Genomic DNA, 18,780 nt, shown 5'->3' with positions numbered 1-18,780 from the left:
ATGGGGGTGTGGGGGAAGGGATGAGTGTTCTCATTTTATGGTGCCCTGTGCCAGTCCACTGTTTCCTGGAGTCTGCAATCCCTCATGGTATGCTGCCCAGCACAGGCACTGCTATCTTGGGCACAACATTGTGGTTTCAGGATTGAAAAGCAACACCTTTAACAGACCATTAAACGTTTGTATGGAGTCATTGGCATGGGGACTGGATGTTCGCACTCTGTGTTGAGAGAATAGTGATGGTGTGCATCAGGCAGAAGAGCCTTTAGATGGTGGTAATGTCACTTCTTGTCCTTGGAATGGAGAACACAGGTTCAGAAGGTGTGAGCAAGGTAGACTGGGTAAGTAACTGGTATGTGTTTTATAGATAATATTTTCTGCTGAAAAGGTGGCAGGAGGAATGAAAGGGACTGCTTTGTCATGGTTTCAAGGTCCTGAATGCTCTTGCATCTTCAGCTATCCAGACAGGTTGCAGTTATTTAGTTATTATGGTAGTGATGATTCTTGAAATGCTTTGTGGAGTGTAAAATGTAATGAGAGGATTAATAACAAATCTTTTTTTGTTTAAAACAGAGTTGCTGGCTCATAAACCTCAAACGGAGCAGGCTCGTTTAACTGGGAGGACGAGTAAGACAAGCCCTGATTCACAGCACCCATGAGGCCTTGAAACCTGCAAGCTGTATAGGAATGTGACGTGAGAAGGTGAATTTATTTTTGAGACTGAAAGATTGGTTTGGTGAACAACTTGGCGGGCCAAACAACACAGGTGGAAGGGAAAGAACAGTTGACAGTTTGGGCCCAGTCCTTTCACTGAAACTTCTGCTCCTGTTCCGTTCGTTGCTTCAGTGGTCTCAGTAATGTCTTGATGTCACAGGAACAGAATGGAAAGGCAAGTGGGGAGTATAGGATCATCCACAGTACTTCAGGCAGATGGTTCCAAACATCAATGCTAAAGACCCATGAGAGGCAGCATACACTGGAATTCAGGACAACACACAAGCTGCTGGGGGACCTCAGCAGGGTTGAGCAGCATCAGTGGGAGAAAAATAGTCGGCATCTCGAGCCAGTCTCTGCATTATTCCACGAGGTATTGTATGTGTGAATTATTGGGCATGAATGTAAATTTGATGAAACATGAGTCCCACCTATTTCCCATATGCTGTCAGTGGTGAGGTGATCAGCACTTGGCGATTGATTGGTGACAAGATTGATGACAGGAACAGATGGAAATGGGCTGCGCAGAATGCGTGGTTGTGACTGAATGGTGGGTGCTTTGGTTTGGTTTCTAGTGGATAAGTGAAGGCTGATTACAAATGCTGGCATTGTGCTAATTATGGCTGACTAAGGTAGGATGTTGACTGATCTTTGATGGTTGGGATTCTCCACTATTCAGGTGCTTTGGTCAGGTTATGACTAACCAGTTGGATGTTTTTCCAAATCATTATCAAATTGCTTAACACCAATATTTGGTGAACCACTCTGTTGATGAGGGAAGTATAGCAATGTAGCTCGGAGATTTTGCTCATTTTTGGACATTTCTGATCACTTCAATACCCTGTTTGTAATCATGGTCATGGTACCCATTGTGGAAACAGGGACTTTAGCCCAACTAAAATGTCCCATATAACCATATAACCACTTACAGCACAGAACAAGCCAGTTCGGCCCTACTAGTCCATTCCATAACAAATCCCCACCCTCCTAGTCCCACTGACCAGCACACGGTCCATAACCCTCCAGTCCTATCCTCTCCATGTAACTATCCAGTCTTTCCTTAAATGTAAACAATGATCCCGCCTCAACCACGTCTGCCGGAAGCTCATTCCACATACCTAGCACCCTTTGCGTAAAGAAATTTCCCCTCATGTTCCCCTTATAATTTTCCCCCTTCAATCTTCAATCTTAAACCATGCCCTCTAGTTTGAATCTCCCCCACTCTTAATTGAAAAAGCCTATCCACATTTACTCTGTCTGTCCCTTTTAAAATCTTAAACACCTCTATCGTCCCCTCTCAATCTTCTACGCTCCAGAGAAAAAAGCCCTAGTCTGCACAACCTTTCCCTGTAACTCAAACCTTGAAATCCTGTCAACATTCTCGTGAACCTTCTCTGCACTCTCTCTATTTTGTTTATATCTTTCCTATAATTTGGTGACCAAAACTGTACACAGTACTCCAAATTTGGCCTCACCAATGCCTTGTACAATTTCATCATAACCTCCCTACTCTTGAATTCAATACTCCGATTTATGAAGGCCAACATTCCAAATGCCTTCTTCACCACACCATCTACCTGAGTATCAGCCTTGAGGGTACTATTTACCATCACTCCTAAATCCCTTTGTTGCTCTGCACATCTCAATAGCCTACCATTCAATGTATATGACCTATTTAAATTTGCCTTTCCAAAATGTAGCACCTCACATTTATCTGTATTAAATTCCATCAGCCATTTCTCAGCCCACACCTCCAGCCTTCCTAAATCACCTTTTAATCTACGGTAATCTACCTCACTGTCCACAACACCACCAATCTTTGTGTCATCTGCAAACTTGCTTATCCAATTCTCCACCCCTACTTCCAGATCGTTAATATATATAACAAATAATAGTGGACCCAGGACCGAACCCTGAGGAACTCCACTAGTCACCGGCCTCCAATTGGACAAACAATTTTCTACCACTAATCTCTGACACCTCCCATCCAACCACTGCTGAATCCATTTCACTATCTCCTTATTTATACCTAATGTCTCCACCATTTTTCCTAACCTCCTGTGGGGAACTTTGTCAAAAGCTTTACTAAAGTCTAAATAGACAACATCCACAGCTTTCCCTTCATCAACCTTTTTTGTAACCTCCTTGAAAACTCAAATCAGGTTTGTCAAGCATGATCTACCCCTGACAAAACCATGCTGATTACTCCCTATCAATCCCTGTACCTCCAAAAATTTGTAAATACCCGCCCTCAGAACACTTTCCATCAACTTTCCCACTACAGACGTCAGACTCAAGGGCCTATAATTCCCAGGTTTACATTTGGACCCTTTCTTAAACAGCGGAACCACATGCGCCACCCTCCAATCCTTTGGCACTACCCCAGTGGCCAGTGACATTCTAAATATCTCTGTTAATGGCTCCACTGTCTGTCCACAAGCCTCCCTGAGTGTCTTTAGGAATATTTTGTCCAGTCCCAGAGATTTATCCACCTTTATCTTTTTCAACACAGCCATCACTACCTCCTCGGTTATCCTTATATGCTCATGACCTCCCCACTATTTTTCTTTACTTCAACTGGTTCAATATTTTTTTCCCTAGTGAATACCGAGGCAAAGAAATCATTCAAAATTTCCCCCATTTCCTCTGACTTCTCACTCAGGGGTCCAATTTTATTCCTCACTAATCTTTTACTTTTAATGTACCTATAGAAACCCTTTGGATTTATTTTTACTCTGTCTGCCAAAACCTCTTTGTGCCTTTTTTTGGTTCTTTCTTAAGATTCCTTCTACACTCCTTGTAGTCCACCTTCAAATTCTCAGCTACCTGCTCTTTATTCCTCTTGTACACCTCCCTTTTTCTCCTAACCAAATTTCCAATATTCCTCGAAAACCAAGCCTCCCTATGACTTCCAGCCTTTCCTTTGATCCTCACTGGGACATATCTACTCTGTACCCTCAAAATTTCTTTTTTGAATATCCTCCATTTTTCATTTACATCCTTACCTGAAAATATCCTGTCCCACTCAATACTCCCCAAATCCCCACTGACACTAGTCCCACCTGCCTGTGTTTGGCTGATATCACTCTAAATCTATATCCACTTTCTGCCTCGACCATCTCCTCCACCCTCAGATTCCAGTTAAATCTCTCCCTCCTCTCCTCCAGTTACCAGTTCCCCTGCTCTGAGTAAAAAACTCTCTGCGTTTGCCCGATCTATTCCTCTTGTGATTTTGTACACCACCCTTCATCCTCCTACATTCCAAGAAATAAAGCTCCATCTCTCCTTGTAGCTCAGGCCCCGGAGTCAACATCCTTTTACATTTTCTCTGCCCCCGCTCCAGCTTGACAACATCTTTCCTGCAGCATGGTGACCAAAACTGAACACAATGCTCCAAGTGGGGCCTCAGCAATGGCTTATACAACATACTCAGCTATCAAGCATCATATAATATAATGATAATATCCCCCCTCCATAAATCTTCGTCCGCGAAGCCAAGCCAAAGAGAAGAATATAATGATAAAGGAAAAAAAAAATTTTATTGCTTCTATTACAAATGAACTGTAATGTGATTGAGCAGAATGTTTTCATGGTTGCCTCATGTATTTTAGCTGCAATGTCTCATAAATGAAGTTCTCCATCTGTACAAAGGGGTCGTTTGATTGAGTTACATCCTAGAAGCAAAAATAATGAAATATTAAGGCCAGAATTTCTAACAGTAACACTGCAGCAGCAGCAAACCCTTCAGTGACAGCGGCCTTTCAACAACATATACAATATATCTAAAAATAAAATGAATAATTGTGGAAATACCCAGCTGTTTGAGTAGCATCAGTGGAGAGAGAAGCAGAACGACTATTTGAAGTATGTTCATCTCACCACAATTGAATCCTGTCATGGCTGGGAGAAATTTTAGGGGTGCACATTCCTGTGTGTTGTGTGAGATGGTAAGTTCAAAGCATCGGACTAGAAGTCAATACAGAGGGACATCAGGATGGCAAAGAAAATCACTGGGGTCTTCCTTTCCTCTATTGAAGACTTACAGCGGGAGCGTGACTGAAAGAGGGCTCAAGGTATTATAGAAGGCCCCTTGCATTCAGCATACAATATCTTTGACCCACTACCATCAGGAAGGAAGTGCAGGATCATCAACATCAGGATAGCCAGGCTGGAAAATAGCTTCTTCCCACAGGCTGTGAGATTGATGAACAATGTCCTGCAACTGACTTAGTCATCCCAAAATATTTACAGATATTTATTTTAAATTTTGTCTGTAAGCATTCCAGGAGGTATGTGTATCCAAACACACGTATCTTCTGCAGCTGAAAAATCCTTGTTATTTGTCAGACCTTTGAAGTTCAGCTCGGAGGCCTTGTATCAGACTTCAGCAAGGATTTTATCTGAAGGCTACACCTGGAAATTGGAGTCAGGTGACTCAGGCGGTTGGATTTGAAAAGCTCAGTCCGATGCTTTGAACTTACCATCTCACACAACACACAGGATTGTGCACCCCTAAAATTTCTCCCAGCCATGACAGGATTCAATTGTGGTGAGATGAACATACTTCAAATAGTCGTTCTGCTTCTCTCTCCACTGATTATTATGTGTTGTGTATTGTATGCTTTGTGCACTGTGGTGTGGAGAAACACTGTTTCATCTGGTTATATATGTAGATGATAATAAATTTGAACTTGAACTTGAAAACCATACCTAAAACATTGTGGTTCATGGGGTGGGGGGGGGGGTAATTAATGACATAGAGAGGAGTATGGATGAGGCCTTAAAAAGAGAATACAGGGGGTTAGGTAGGAAGTTAAGAATTAAGACCTCAAGGGTGGTGATCTCATGAATGCTGCTAGTGCCATGTGCAAGACAGGGGAGAAATAGGAAGTGGTGGAGGATGAAGGCGTGGCTCAAGAGTGGGGGCAGGGTTTCAGATTTGTGGATCATTGGGATCTCTTCTGAGGAAGGTCAGACGTCTACAAACAAGGTGAGCTGCACCTGAACTGGAGGGGGACTAATATCCTGGCAGGTCGGTTTACTAGAGCTGTTGGGGAGGGTTTAAACTAGTTTGGCAGGGTGGTGGGAATCCGAACAGTGCTGAGATTAGGGTAGAAAGAAACCAGGATGTAATGGTAGACAAAGTTAAAATTAGAAATAAGTCCACATTGATGTGCAGCAAAAAAGACAGATGAAGGAAATGTCAAGGTAATTTGGTGAACAATGGAACTACATAGAAACCAGATACCAGTCTAAGGGTGTTGTACTTAAATGCACGGAGTATTAGGAACAAGGTAGTTGTGCAGATGCAAGTGGAAAGGTCTGAGATTGTGGCCATCACTGAAACTTGGCTGAATGAGGGATGTGATTGGGAACTGAAAGTACAGGGTTACACCTTTTATAGGAAAGGTAGGCAGTAGGTAGAAGGGGTGGCCTATTCCTGATGGGAAACAATGCTATTAAATCACTTGAAAGAAGGGACATAGGGACAGAAATTGGTTGAAATAAGAAATGGCAAGGGTAAAAAGACCTTACTAGCTGTAATATACAGGCCCCCAAACACCAGCCGGGACATGGACTGTGAGATACAGCTGGAAATAGAAAAGCAGGTCAGAAGGAGAATGTCAAGATAATTATGGGAGATTTTAATATGAAAGGGGTTTGGGAAAGTCAGGAAGCTTCTGGATCTCAGGAGAAAGAGTTTCTAGAATGCCTAAAGGATGGCCTTTTGGAACCGCTGGTCGATCAGCCCATCAGAGGATCAACTGTTTTGAATTGGGTGATGTGTCATGAACCTGAGGTAATTCGGGATTTAAAGGTTGTGGAGCCCTTAGGAAGTAGTGATCACAACATGTTGGAGTTCAGCTTCCAATATTGAAGGGAAAAATGATATCAGGTGTGTCAATATTTCAGTGGAACAAAGGGAATTAGAGTGGGATGAGAGAGGAACTGGCCCAAGTTGACTGGAAAAGTGAGCTAGATAGGGGGGACAGCAGAACAGAAGGTGTTGATATTTCTACAAAAAAGCCCAGGATAGATATTTTCCAAGCAAAAGGAAAATTATGGGTGGTAAAATGATGCAGATGTGGCTAATGAGAGAGGTTAAAGCTAAAACAAAAGCAAAAGGGAGGGCAGACAGGGGAGGGAAAATTACCAGAAAAGCAGAGGACTGGGTCATTTTTAAAAACTTACAGAGAGAGGGAAAGAAAATCATTGGGAAAGAAAAGATGAATTAGGAAAGGAAATTGGCAAATAGCATGGAAAAAGATACTAAGAGTTTCTTCAAATATATGAAAAGTAAAAGAGAGACGAGGGCAGATTTAGGGCCGATTGAAAATGAAGCTAGAGAAATTGTAATGGGTGACAAGGAGATGACAGAGGAGCTAAATGGATATTTTGCTTCAGTCTTCACTGTGGAGGACATTAGCAATAGAGCTGATATTCACAGGACTCCGGGAATAGAATTAAGTAAAGTCAGGATTACTAGAGCGATGGTGCTTAGTAAGGTGAATGGTTTAAAAGTAAACAAGTTTCCGAGACCGGATGAGGTGCACCTATGGGTTCTGAAGGAGGTGGCCTTGGAGATTGTAGAGGTATTGGAATTGATTTCACTGAAATCAATAGACTCAAGCATGGTTCCCGAGGATTGGAAAGTCACAAATGTAGTTCCGCTGTTTAAGAAAGGAAAGAGGCAGAAAAAAGGAAATTATAGGCCTATTTGTCTGACTTCAGTAGTTGGAAAGATATTGGAGTCGATCCTCAAGGACGAGGTTATGGAATCCTTCGAGGTGCATGACATGATAGGTCCAAGCCAACATGGGTTTATGAAGGGAAGATCCTGCCTGACCAACCCAATGGAATGTTTTGAGGAAATCTCAATAGGGTGGACAAGGGAGAGGCTGTGGATGTTGTATATTTGGATTTTCAAAAGGCCTTCGATAAGGTGCCACATAGAGGCTTGTCAATAAGATGAGAGCCCATGGAATTACAGGGAAGATATTAGATTGAGTAGAGCATTGGCTGATGGGCAGGAAGCAAAGAGTGGGAATAAAGGGATGCTATTCTGGCTGGTTGCCTGTTACTAGTGGTGTTCTGCAGGGGTCAGTGTTGGGGCTGCTTCTTTTTATATTAATGATTTAGATTTTGGATTAAATGGTTTTGTGGCAAAGTTTTCAGATGACACCAAGATTGGTGGTAGAGTACAAAGTGTAGAAGAAATCGAAAGCTTGCAGAGAGACTTGGAAGGCTTAGGAGAATGGGCGAAGAAATGGCAGATGAGATATAATGTTGAGAAATGTACGGTTGTGCATTTTGGTCGAGGAAATAAACAGTCGGATTATTATTTCGATGGGAGGAAAATTCAAACCTCAGACGTACAAAGGGACTTGGGGGTCCTCGTGCAGGATAACCTGAAAGTTGGTCACCAGGTTGGATCGGTGGTAAAGAAGGCAAATGCTATGTTGGCATTTATTTCAAAGGGAATTGTGTATAAGAATAAAGAGGTGTTGATGAAACTCTATGGGGTACTGATGAGACCTCATTTGGAGAACTGTGTGCCCAATATCTTAGAAAGGATAGCGCAAGGTTGGAGAGGGGACAGAGGAGGTTTACCAGAATGATTCCAGGAATGAGAAGGATAACATATGAGGAAAGCTTAGTGGCTCTTGGACTCTTATTCATTAGAATATGGAAGAATGAGAGGAAATCTCATAGAAACATTTTGAATAATGAGTGGATTGGTCAGAGTGGATGTAAATAAGATGTTTCCCCTGTTGGGTGATTCCAGGACAAGAGGGCACAGTCTTTGAATTAAAAAGTACCAATTTACATCAGAGATAAGGAGAAATTTCTTTTAGCAAGAGGAATTTGTGGAATTCATTGCCACATGCAGCTGTCGAGGTCAGATCATTGGGGGAATTTAAAGGGGAAATTGATTGGTATCTAATTACTCAGGGTATCATAGGATATGGGGACAAGGTCGGAACTTGGAACTAGATGCAAGAAGAGTTTAGCTCAGGGAAGACTCACGGAGCAGACTTGATGGGCCAAATGACCTGCGTCTGTTCCTTTTTCTTGTATTCTTATGAACACTTCAACTAGTGACTGAAACTCCACACTGCACATGGAGCAGTGAGTTGGGAATTCACAATTAACTAGTTTTATTTTTCTACATGGTCCACAAATTACCATGTAACTGGAGCTTGTATAATTTAATCAAAATCTCCTTGTGCTAGGTTATTTGGAAGCATAATCAATGTACTATTGGTTTTGTCGATAATTATTATTTTGCTCAACTGATGATTTATAGCATTAGATTGGAATCATAGAACCCTACAGAGCAGGAACAGGCCCTTTGGCCCATCTTGTCTATACTGAACTATTATTCTGCTTGGTTCCACCGTCCTGCAATCAAACCATAGCCCTCCATACACCACTCATCCACATCCCTGTCCAAATCTTTCTTAAATGTTGCTATTGAGCCCATGTTCACCACTTCAGCTGGAAGCTCATTCCACACTCACTGCGTGAAGAGGCTCCCCTCTAATGTTCCCCCTAATCATTTCCCCTTTCATCCTTAACCCTTGTTCTCTGGTTCACATCTCACCTACTACCTAGTCTCTTTCAGACATCGGGGAAGATGGCTCTGAACTCTTTATGAATATTGTATTTTATCAGATGACACAAGAGAGTGTCCCACTTGCATCTATTTCACTGAACTCCCTCAAATACCTGTCCTCTTTAATCTGCTTTCGCTGCCAGGAGTGTGGGTATGACAATGGCTCTGTATACGCTAATCTTTGTGAGGTTTTTCAGTTGGTTGTTTTTCCACACTCTTTTGTGTAGTCTTCCAAAGGCGCTATTTGCCTTGGCGAGTCTTTTGTCTATCTCGTTGTCAATCCTACTATAATAGTGAACCAGGAAAAGATCACCTACCCCTTGCCCCTTGAATCCATGTTCCATTCAAAAAGATCATAGCCCACCTTCTACATCAGGTCCGCCTTCCTATCCTATCCCTAGGTACTTTGCCCCCTCTTATTTGGCTTGGCTTCGCGGACGAAGATTTATGGAGGGGTAAATGTCCACGTCAGCTGCAGGCTCGTTTGTGGCTGACAAGACCGATGCGGGACAGGCAGACACGGTTGGAGCGGTTGCAGGGGAAAATTGGTTGGTTGGGGTTGGGTGTTGGGTTTTTCCTCCTTTGTCTTTTGTCAGTGAGGTGGGCTCTGCGGTCTTCTTCAAAGGAGGTTCCTGCCCGCTGAACTGTGAGGCGCCAAGATGCACGGTTTGAGGCGATATCAGCCCACTGGCGGTGATCAATGTGGCAGGCACCAAGAGATTTCTTTAGGCAGTGCTTGTACCTCTTCTTTGGTGCACCTCTGTCACGGTGGCCAGTGGAGAGCTCGCCATATAACACAATCTTGGGAAGGCGATGGTCCTCCATTCTGGAGTCGTGACCTACCCAGCGCAGTTTGATCTTCAGCAGCGTGGATTCGATGCTGTCGGCCTCTGCCATCTCGAGTACTTCGATGTTAGGGATGAAGTCGCTCCAATGAATGTTGAGGATGGAGCGGAGACAACGCTGGTGGAAGCGTTCTAGGAGCCGTAGGTGATGCCGGTAGAGGACCCATGATTCGGAGCCAAACAGGAGTGTGGGTATGACAACGGCTCTGTATACGCTTATCTTTGTGAGGTTTTTCAGTTGGTTGTTTTTCCAGACTCTTTTGTGTAGTCTTCCAAAGGCGCTATTTGCCTTGGCGAGTCTGTTGTCTATCTCATTGTCGATCCTTGCATCCGATGAAATGGTGCAGCCGAGATAGGTAAACTGGTTAACCGTTTTGAGTTTTGTGTGCCCGATGGAGATGTGGGGGGGCTGGTAGTCATGTTGGGGAGCTGGCTGATGGAGGACCTCAGTTTTATTCAGGCTGACTTCCAGGCCAAACATTTTGGCAGTTTCCGCAAAACAGGACGTCAAGCGCTGAAGAGCTGGCTCTGAATGTGCAACTAAAGCGGCATCGTCTGCAAAGAGTAGTTCACGGACAAGTTGCTCTTGTGTCTTGGTGTGAGCTTGCAGGCGCCTGAGATTGAAGAGACTGCCATCCGTGCGGTACCGGATGTAAACAGCGTCTTCATTGTTGAGGTCGTTCATGGTTTGGTTCCTTTTGTGTGCACAAATAACAAATCTTAAAAAAAAGAGAATTGAACATTCCAGGAAGTACTGGCCATTCAGCCCACGATGCTGTGCTGACTTATGTAAACCTACTTTACAACAATCTAACCCAGTGGTTCTCAACCTTTTCCTTTTCACTCACATCCCACTTTAAGTAATCCCTGTGCTATCGGTGCTCTGTGATTAGTAAGGTGGGATGTGGGTGGAAAGGGAAGGTTCAGAACCACTGCTCTGGACCTAATTGTTACTGAAATATTTTGCTTGAGAAAAATTGTCATTGGCCCATTTCCTTTGAAGTTATGAAACCATTCATATAGAGTCAATGAGCTACGATTAAAACAGTGGTTTTCAAACTTTTTTATCTGACTTTCAGCAATCCCTTACTAATCACAGAGCACCTATGGCATAGGGAATACTTAAAGTGATAAGTGAGTGGAAAGAAAAAGGTTGAGAACGACTGATCTAACCCTTCCCATAGTCCTCTGACATTCACATCTTGCATCCCTATTATACTATTATACTAGCCTCCACCACCTCTCCCAGCAATGTATTCTCGGTATGCATCAATCTCTGAGTTAAAAAAAATTGCCTCTGGCATCTTCCCTAAACTTTCCTCCATTTACCTTAAACAGATGTCCTCTTGTACTTGCCATTGTCAAACCAGGAAAAAGTTGCTGGCTGTCCACCCAATAAAGGCTCCTCATAATCTTGTAGGCCTCATCTCTTGTCCTCCATCGATCCAGAGAAAATCCCGAGCTCTGTCAACCTTGCTTCATAAGACATGTTCTCCAATCCAGGCAACATCCTGGTAAATCTCCTCTGTGCCCTCTCTAAAATGCCCACATCCTTCCTGTATTGCAGTAATGAGAACTGGACACTCTACTCTAAGTGTGGTCTAACAATCCCTCCACTGATACAGTCCAGCACACCATTCAGCTTCGTGCCCATCTCCAGTGAGATGACCTGGACCCCAAGATATCTCTGTTCCTCCACACTGCTGAGACTCCACAGTTTGCACAGGGAACTCCCAAATCTGTTACAATATGCAGCAAGTCTTTTGTAGCTTTACCACAAGTTCTGAACCAGCTTGGTCAACCATTACTGTTGGGGACCTCATTAAGTCAGAGAGGGGAAAGCTACACACTTGGCATTCTCTAAATATTTGCCTGGCAATGGAAAAGAAAACTATAAGCTTAAGAAAATCTAACAGTAAAACTAAATAGTTAAAATCACATTACTCCCCAATACTCTGAGGACATTGCACCATTATTGATCTGACTTTATGATGTAAAATAGTTGGAAGGAATTACCTGAGTGGATCCTGACTTGCCCGTATTGCTGTGGGAAGAAAAGCAAAGTTGTGAATGCAGCATTTTAAGATTAAGTGGGGAAGTCTGCAGTTCCTATGATTGCAGCACAATACACAAATGTGCTAGAGAATCTCAGCAGGTCACACAGCATCTCTTGGAAGTAAAGGGTGACCAGCGTTTGGAGCCCGAGCCCCTTGTCAGATATAGATTTTTACTTATACCAAGCTCTTTATTCCTTGGAACTGGAGAATGAGGGGAGATTCAATAGATATAGACAAAATTATGTGTGTACAGATGCAGTAAATGTAAGCAGACTGTTTCCAGTGAGCTTGGGTGAGATAAGAACTAGAGGGCATGGGTTAAGGGTGAAATGTTTAAAGGCAGCATTTATGGGAATTTTTTCCACATGGAGTGTGGAATGAGCTGCCAGCTGAAGTGGTGAATGCAGGCTGAATTTTAACGTAAGAGAACAGTGGATAGGTAATGGATGGGAGGGGTATGGAAGGATGTGGTCCAGGGGCAGATCAGTGAGACTAAGCAGATTAATAGTTCAGCACAGACAAGATGGGCTGAAGGGCCTGGTACTGTGCTGTAGTATTTGATGGTACTCATCTGTGTGTTTAGGAAGCACATAGACAGGACTTCTCCTTGCTGATACCTGTGTTGCAGATGAGGTGAGAACAGCGAATGTTAATGCCAAGCAGGGCATGTTTATTGAAGGAGGCTCAGGTTCATTGTTTATTGTTCACCAAAATAGTCTTCAGAGCCTGGTCTCCAGTGTTCTTGGTTCACCTCGTCACCAGATCAAGACTTTGCTCATTGAAGGCTGGGGCACAATGGCTACCCCCGACACATAGTAAATAGCTCGAGAGGCTGACACTGAGTCACTGATCTACGATGGACAGGGACCTCATCATGTGCTGTGTTCCAGACTTTCTGGGGAAGTGTCAGGGTGATGGAGGCTTTATACGATATCAAAAGGTGGGGGTGGGGGGCGGCGGCAGGTACAGTCACAGGTTGAGGTGGAGCCAGGTAATCAGGAGTTTAGCACATTCACCCCTTGTTTATTTTTTATTGTCGGGTAGGGTGACGTGGGGCACGAAGTCTTACAGGTTAAGCCAGTCCGGAGGCTTGATCTTCTGTACTGACCGATGGAACGGCGGTTGTGGCCAGAGTCACAGTCTTGTCCTGGACCTCCAGCTATCGGCCTGCTGGGGGTGTGACGGCTCAGCTGGAGTCACTGGGGTGGGGGTGCAATGGTACATATTGTGTGACTGCAGAAGGGGGGAGTGGGAGTGCTGCTTGGTGGGTGTGCTCCTTTGGGGGGGGCCCCACACATGTGTGAGATTCCAGATGGACACCGTTTCCTTGTGTCCATCTGGGTAGGCTACATTCGCGTATTGGGGGTTCGTGTGGAGGAGCTGAACCCTTTCAACCAGAGGGTTGGTTTTATGGCCCCTCATTGTTTTCGTAGCAGGACCGGCCCCAGAGACGTCAGCCAGGAGGGCAGAGTGGTCCCCAACAGACATCCTGGGGAAGGAGAACATTCTTTCGTGAGGGGTAGCATTAGTGGCCGTACATAGCAGTGATCGAGTGGCTTGGAGCGCCTCTGGAAGGACCTCCTGTCAGTGAGAGACAGGCATTCCCCTGGACTTTACGGCAAGGATGATGGCTTTCCACATGGTGCCATTCTCTCTCTCTCTACCCAACCACCCCCGGGTGTTATAACTTGTTGTCCTGCTGGTGATGATACCCCTGGCCAGCAGGAATTGGCGCAGCTTGTTGTTCATAAATGAGGTCCCCCTGTCGCTGTGGATGTATGATGGGCACCCAGACCGGGTGAACAAGTTGCGTAGGGCCTCAATGACTATGATAGTGGTCATGTCAGGGGAACCACGAATACTCATCGATAACTGTGAGGAAGTATTTGTTGCGGTTGGTGGAGGGAAGGGGGCCCTTGAAGTCCATGCTCAGGCACTCGTAGGGGTGCATGGCTTTTATCAGGTGTGCCCTGACCTGTTGGTAGAAGTGCAGCTTGCACTCTGCACAAACCCTACAGTCCTGGTCATGCCTCTGACATCCCCAACGGAGTATGGCAGATTCTGAGATTTAATAAAGTGAAAAAAATCTTGTGACACCGGGATGGCAGAGGTTGTTGTGGAGGGCTTTGAGGCGATCCACCTGTGTGCTGACACATGTCCTTTGTGACAGAGGATCTGAGGGCTCATTGAGCTTCCCTGGCTGGTACAGAATGTCGTAATTGTAGGTGGAGAGCTTGATCCTCCACTTCAAAATTTAATCATTCTTTATCTTACCCCTCTGTTTATTGTTGAACATGAATGCCATGGCACGTTGGTCCATGACCAGGGTAAAACGCCTGCAGGCCAGGTAGTGCCTTCAGTGCCATACTGCCTCACCTATCACCTGAGCCTCCTTCTCTATCAAGGAGTGTTGGACTTCAGGGCCCTGGAGTGTGCGGGCATGGGGTGGGCTGCCTGATTAAGGATGGTGGCCAGAGTGAAATCTGATGCATTGCTGTCCACCTGGAAGGGGCAGATTATCCACCGCATACGTTGTACTATCGCGATGTCCTTTATGCGGTGGAAGGCTGCCCATGCATCATTTGTAAGGGGGAAGGAAGTGGACTTGATAAGGGGGTGGGCTTTATCACATAATTTGGAACCCACTGGGTATAATAAGAAAAGAACCCCAGGCACCTTTTTAGGGCTTTGAAGGGAAGAGGTAGGTCTAGCAGAGGCTATGTGTGCTCGGAGTCGGGGTCAATGAACCCATTCTCCATGACACAGCCAAGGTTAGTTCAGAAAAGACACATCCTTATTGTAAGTCAGATTCAGGCGGTGGTGAGGAATTTCTGGAGGTTCGTGTTGTGGCCTTGCAGGTCGTGGCCACAGATCATGACGTTATCCAGATATAGGAAGAGGCCTGCAGATTGTTTTGGTCTACCATCTGGTCTGTCCCCCATTGGAAAATGGACTGTGACACTGTAGGGGACCCTGAAGAAGTGGTAGAGATGGCCATCTGCCTCAAAAGCTATGCATTGGAGATTTCAGGGCAGATGGGGAGTTGGTGATAGGTGGATTTCAGGTCTGTTGTGGAGAACACATGATCTTGGGTGATCTGGTTAACCATATCCACGATGTGAGGGAGGGGGTACACATCAGTGGCATGTAGCAATTAATGCTTTGACTATAATCCAGGAATCATCGTACCTCCTCACTGTATCGCCCGCTCACTTGTAGCGACTGGCTTACAGTTGGGGGTAAGATTGGCGAACAGCAGCGGAAGGGTCGATGTGGAGAGTAGAGAGACTGTGCGTTGGTTGGGCCAGTGTGGGGGGTAGGGCAAAGTGGCCACTGGAGGGGGTGGTTAGGGCAGAGTGGCCAGGTGAGGAACTGTGGGTTGCCAACCTTGAAAGGTGGGAGACAAACATCATATAGTGAGATTGGAAGTCTAGCCCCAACAGTACCAGCACGCAGAGCTGCGGCATAACGAGGAATTTAAAGTCTCTATATGTCGTGCCCTGCACAGTCAGCATCACCGTAATGTAGCTGTGGATTTCTGCAGAGTGAGAGTGAGGCTAGTGCGACTTTGTAGCCGACTGGTCTGAAGAGAGTGTCAGGATGAATAAAGGTCTCGGTGTTCCCACTATCAAAAAGTCATTTAGTCACCTGGTTGTTGATGGAGACATCCATCCTGGAGCTTGCGAGTTGGTGAGGGCTGTTCTGATCCAGCACCACCAAAGCTAGGGTAAGTCGTTGGTCCGACCCACGCTGACTCACCATCTGGGGGAATGATGGCAGTGCCAACGCGGTGGCGTGGATCCCCCTGGAAGTCGGCAGCGCTGGGGATGGAGTGCTGTGATTGACATACCCTTGCGCAATGGCCCTTCTTTCTGGATTTGGAACATGTGTTTCTCCCTGGGCTGTGTTTTGGGGGGCGGGGTGGAGGGTTTACCTGGCCACAGAAGTAGCACTTCAGGTGATGACACCTGGGAGACAGCGACTGTGGTGGGCTTGTTAATTGGGCGTATTAGTGGACTATTGGTCTGTAGACCCGCGTACCAGAATGGCGATCTCCGTGTGGGCCTGCTTGCAGAGTACACTTCCGAGTCGTGGAGGGCAATCTCCAGTGACTTTGCAAGATCAATCGCCCCTTTTAAGTCTAACTCACTCTGCTCAAGTCATCTCTGGTGCACGTAGTTCAGACCTAATGCTTGCAACAAAGGCATCCTGGATCATGTCTTCCATGTTTTGGGCAGCTGATGTTGCCTGGAAGTTGCACTTGCATGCGAGTCCCTGCAGGGCCCAGGGGAACTCATAGCCTGATTTGCCCAGTTGCTGTCTGTGGGTGGCCAGCATGTGTCTGCCATACACCTCATTAAACTTTCTCCCTGTATTGTCTCTTTGAGTATATCTATTGCTTCCACGTATGTGGCGGCGTCCCTGATCGTTAGGAACACTCATGCTCCGACCTGGGAGAAGAGAAGATGCAGTCTGTTTGCATCGGTGGCCACGATTCTGGCTGAGTTATGTAGGAAGACCCTGAAACAGCATAGCCAGAGTTCGAAGCCATCTGAGGCATCAGGCGACTGTGGATCGATATCCAGTTTGTCGGGTTTCAGGAGTTGGTCCATTATTAGTGATAAAAACAAAAAAATTGTGAATAAAATTGATGCGCAGTAAATAACTTGAGAGGCTGATCTTCACAATGGGCAAAGTCCTCGTCCTGTGCTGTGACCCGGACTTTCTGGGGAAGGGTCAAGGTGTTAGAGGCTTTATTCAAGGTCAAAGAGGGAGGGGGCACAGGGTCAGTCACGGAACAGGGCGGAACCCGATAATCAGGGATACAGCAGTTCACCACACCCTCCATTTAAAAACATCACGAATTGGGACCTGAAAAGTTGGTCAGGACCTCGTGGATGTCCTCGGGGGGTTTTATCCTCAAGCTTGGACAGTAGTACTTATCAATAGGGGTCTATCAATAAATGTTCTTAATGATCGGGTGATAATTGCAGTGCAATATGAAAAAGTGTTGAAGAAACTCAGCAGGTCGCTCAGCACCCTCTCTTCTCCCCTCCCCCCATCTCCACCTCTGACCTCTTACCTGTTAGCCTGTACTCTTCCCCCCGCCCCGACCTCTACCTTCAAACGTTTGCCTGCTTTTGACTTGTCTCTTGACGAAAGGCTTCGACCTGAAACTTTGGCGACCCTTTGCTTCCTAGAGATGGTGCGAGACCTGCTCCTGCACTTTTGTGTATTCTACTACAATCACAGCACCTGCAGACTTGCCCATTTCAAAGCAATAATAACAGGCCAGAAGTTTAATCTTGGATCTGCTCCTGCTTCAGTGATGAAACTTGGGCTCCGAAACTTTCAGGAAAGTTATTGAACTGGATCCATTTCAGGGCAAAATTGATTCCAGGCAAAAATCTATTCTAACGTAAACACTGATCTAAGGAAACATTGTGAGTCATGTTTTTAGATGAATGGAAAGTATTTCCCATACCTTCACCTAGACCTAAATGTTTCACTCATTTAATCTTTTTTCACTGCCTGATGGCAGTTTGTTTTTCATATGGTCTCTCTCCCTCCTACAGTGTTTCCACAGGAGATTTCTATGTCGTTCTGGACTTTACAACATTGCACACAGTTTGATTTTCACATCAGCTCTTTCATGTGGTTTCATTTTTACCAGAAAGCTTCAAATGGTTGAAAGACATTAAATGATCTCACACCTGACAAAGATGAGCTTAGTTTGAGTTGTGTCCTTAGGACACCATTGTAATCACCAGCATCACATCAGTTCATTCTCCTGAAGAGAAACATACTTGGATAGTTTTCTTTGGGGTGTCCGAGGCAAGAGTTTTCCTGATGGAAGTTTGTAAATCTGTGAGAGCGTAGATATGGTGTGTCAACAGAGTCTGTTTCCCAGGGTGGAACTGTATTTTTTATCTTAGCCTATTCTGGACCTTTAACCTGCCAACCCCATATGTTTGGAGGGTGGAGTGGGTCCCAGGGAGAACTTGCAAACTCTTTATGGACAGCAGCAGATTTGAACCTGCGTCGCTGCCCCTGTAAATACCTTGCGCTAACCGCTACATTAGCTGCGCCAGCCGTGGAAATTTCAAACACCTGAAAATATAGAGGACAGAGCTTCAAGGTGGGGGAAGAGCAGAGGGATTTTAAAGGAGATTTCAAGTGCTAGTTTTTTTTCACATGGAGAAGGACAGCTAAGTTCCCAGAAGGAAGACAATGCCAGGGGATGTGGTGGGAACAGATACTTTTGTAACAATGATGAAGCATTTCAAAAGGCACATGAACAGGCAGGGATACAGACCATGGGTAGGCAGATGGAATTACTTTAAGTTCTCATTATGGTCGGTGCAGAGACTGGAGGATGATGTTCTCAATAGGGGAAAAAATTTAAATCTTGAATGTTTTGTGTTGGTGAAATGAACACTGTTCAGCAGGTTGGGTGGGACTGCAGGGTGAGAATGGGTTCAGTAACATCCAACAAAAGATGTCAAAAGGGTACTTGTGGTTCTGGTGCCCAAATCACATTTGGCTAGTA

The 18,780-nt window shown here is 45.2% G+C and overlaps 1 protein-coding gene across 9 annotated transcripts in view; it reads right to left on the bottom strand.

The window, feature by feature from the left end:
• Window positions 1-4,231: 4,231 nt before the first annotated feature.
• The window catches only part of LOC138738971 (cell surface glycoprotein CD200 receptor 2-like), a 112,226-nt gene continuing 97,677 nt past the window's right edge, over window positions 4,232-18,780 (bottom strand). For 8 of the 9 annotated variants that reach the window (XM_069890240.1, XM_069890238.1, XM_069890243.1 and 5 more), the window contains 2 exons: window positions 12,190-12,217; window positions 4,232-4,385 (listed from right to left, as the gene is read on the bottom strand). In XM_069890240.1, coding sequence (XP_069746341.1) covers window positions 4,299-4,385; window positions 12,190-12,217 — 115 coding nt within the window. In that variant the 3' untranslated portion in view covers window positions 4,232-4,298. Of the gene's footprint in view, window positions 4,386-12,189; window positions 12,218-17,978; window positions 18,097-18,780 lie in introns of those variants that run through there. The other variant, XM_069890246.1, reaches the window with a different exon arrangement.

This window comes from Narcine bancroftii, chromosome 7 (genome assembly GCF_036971445.1).
Source record: "Narcine bancroftii isolate sNarBan1 chromosome 7, sNarBan1.hap1, whole genome shotgun sequence".
Taxonomy (NCBI): Eukaryota; Metazoa; Chordata; class Chondrichthyes; order Torpediniformes; family Narcinidae; genus Narcine; species Narcine bancroftii.
This window is presented reverse-complemented; position numbering and strand designations above follow the sequence as displayed.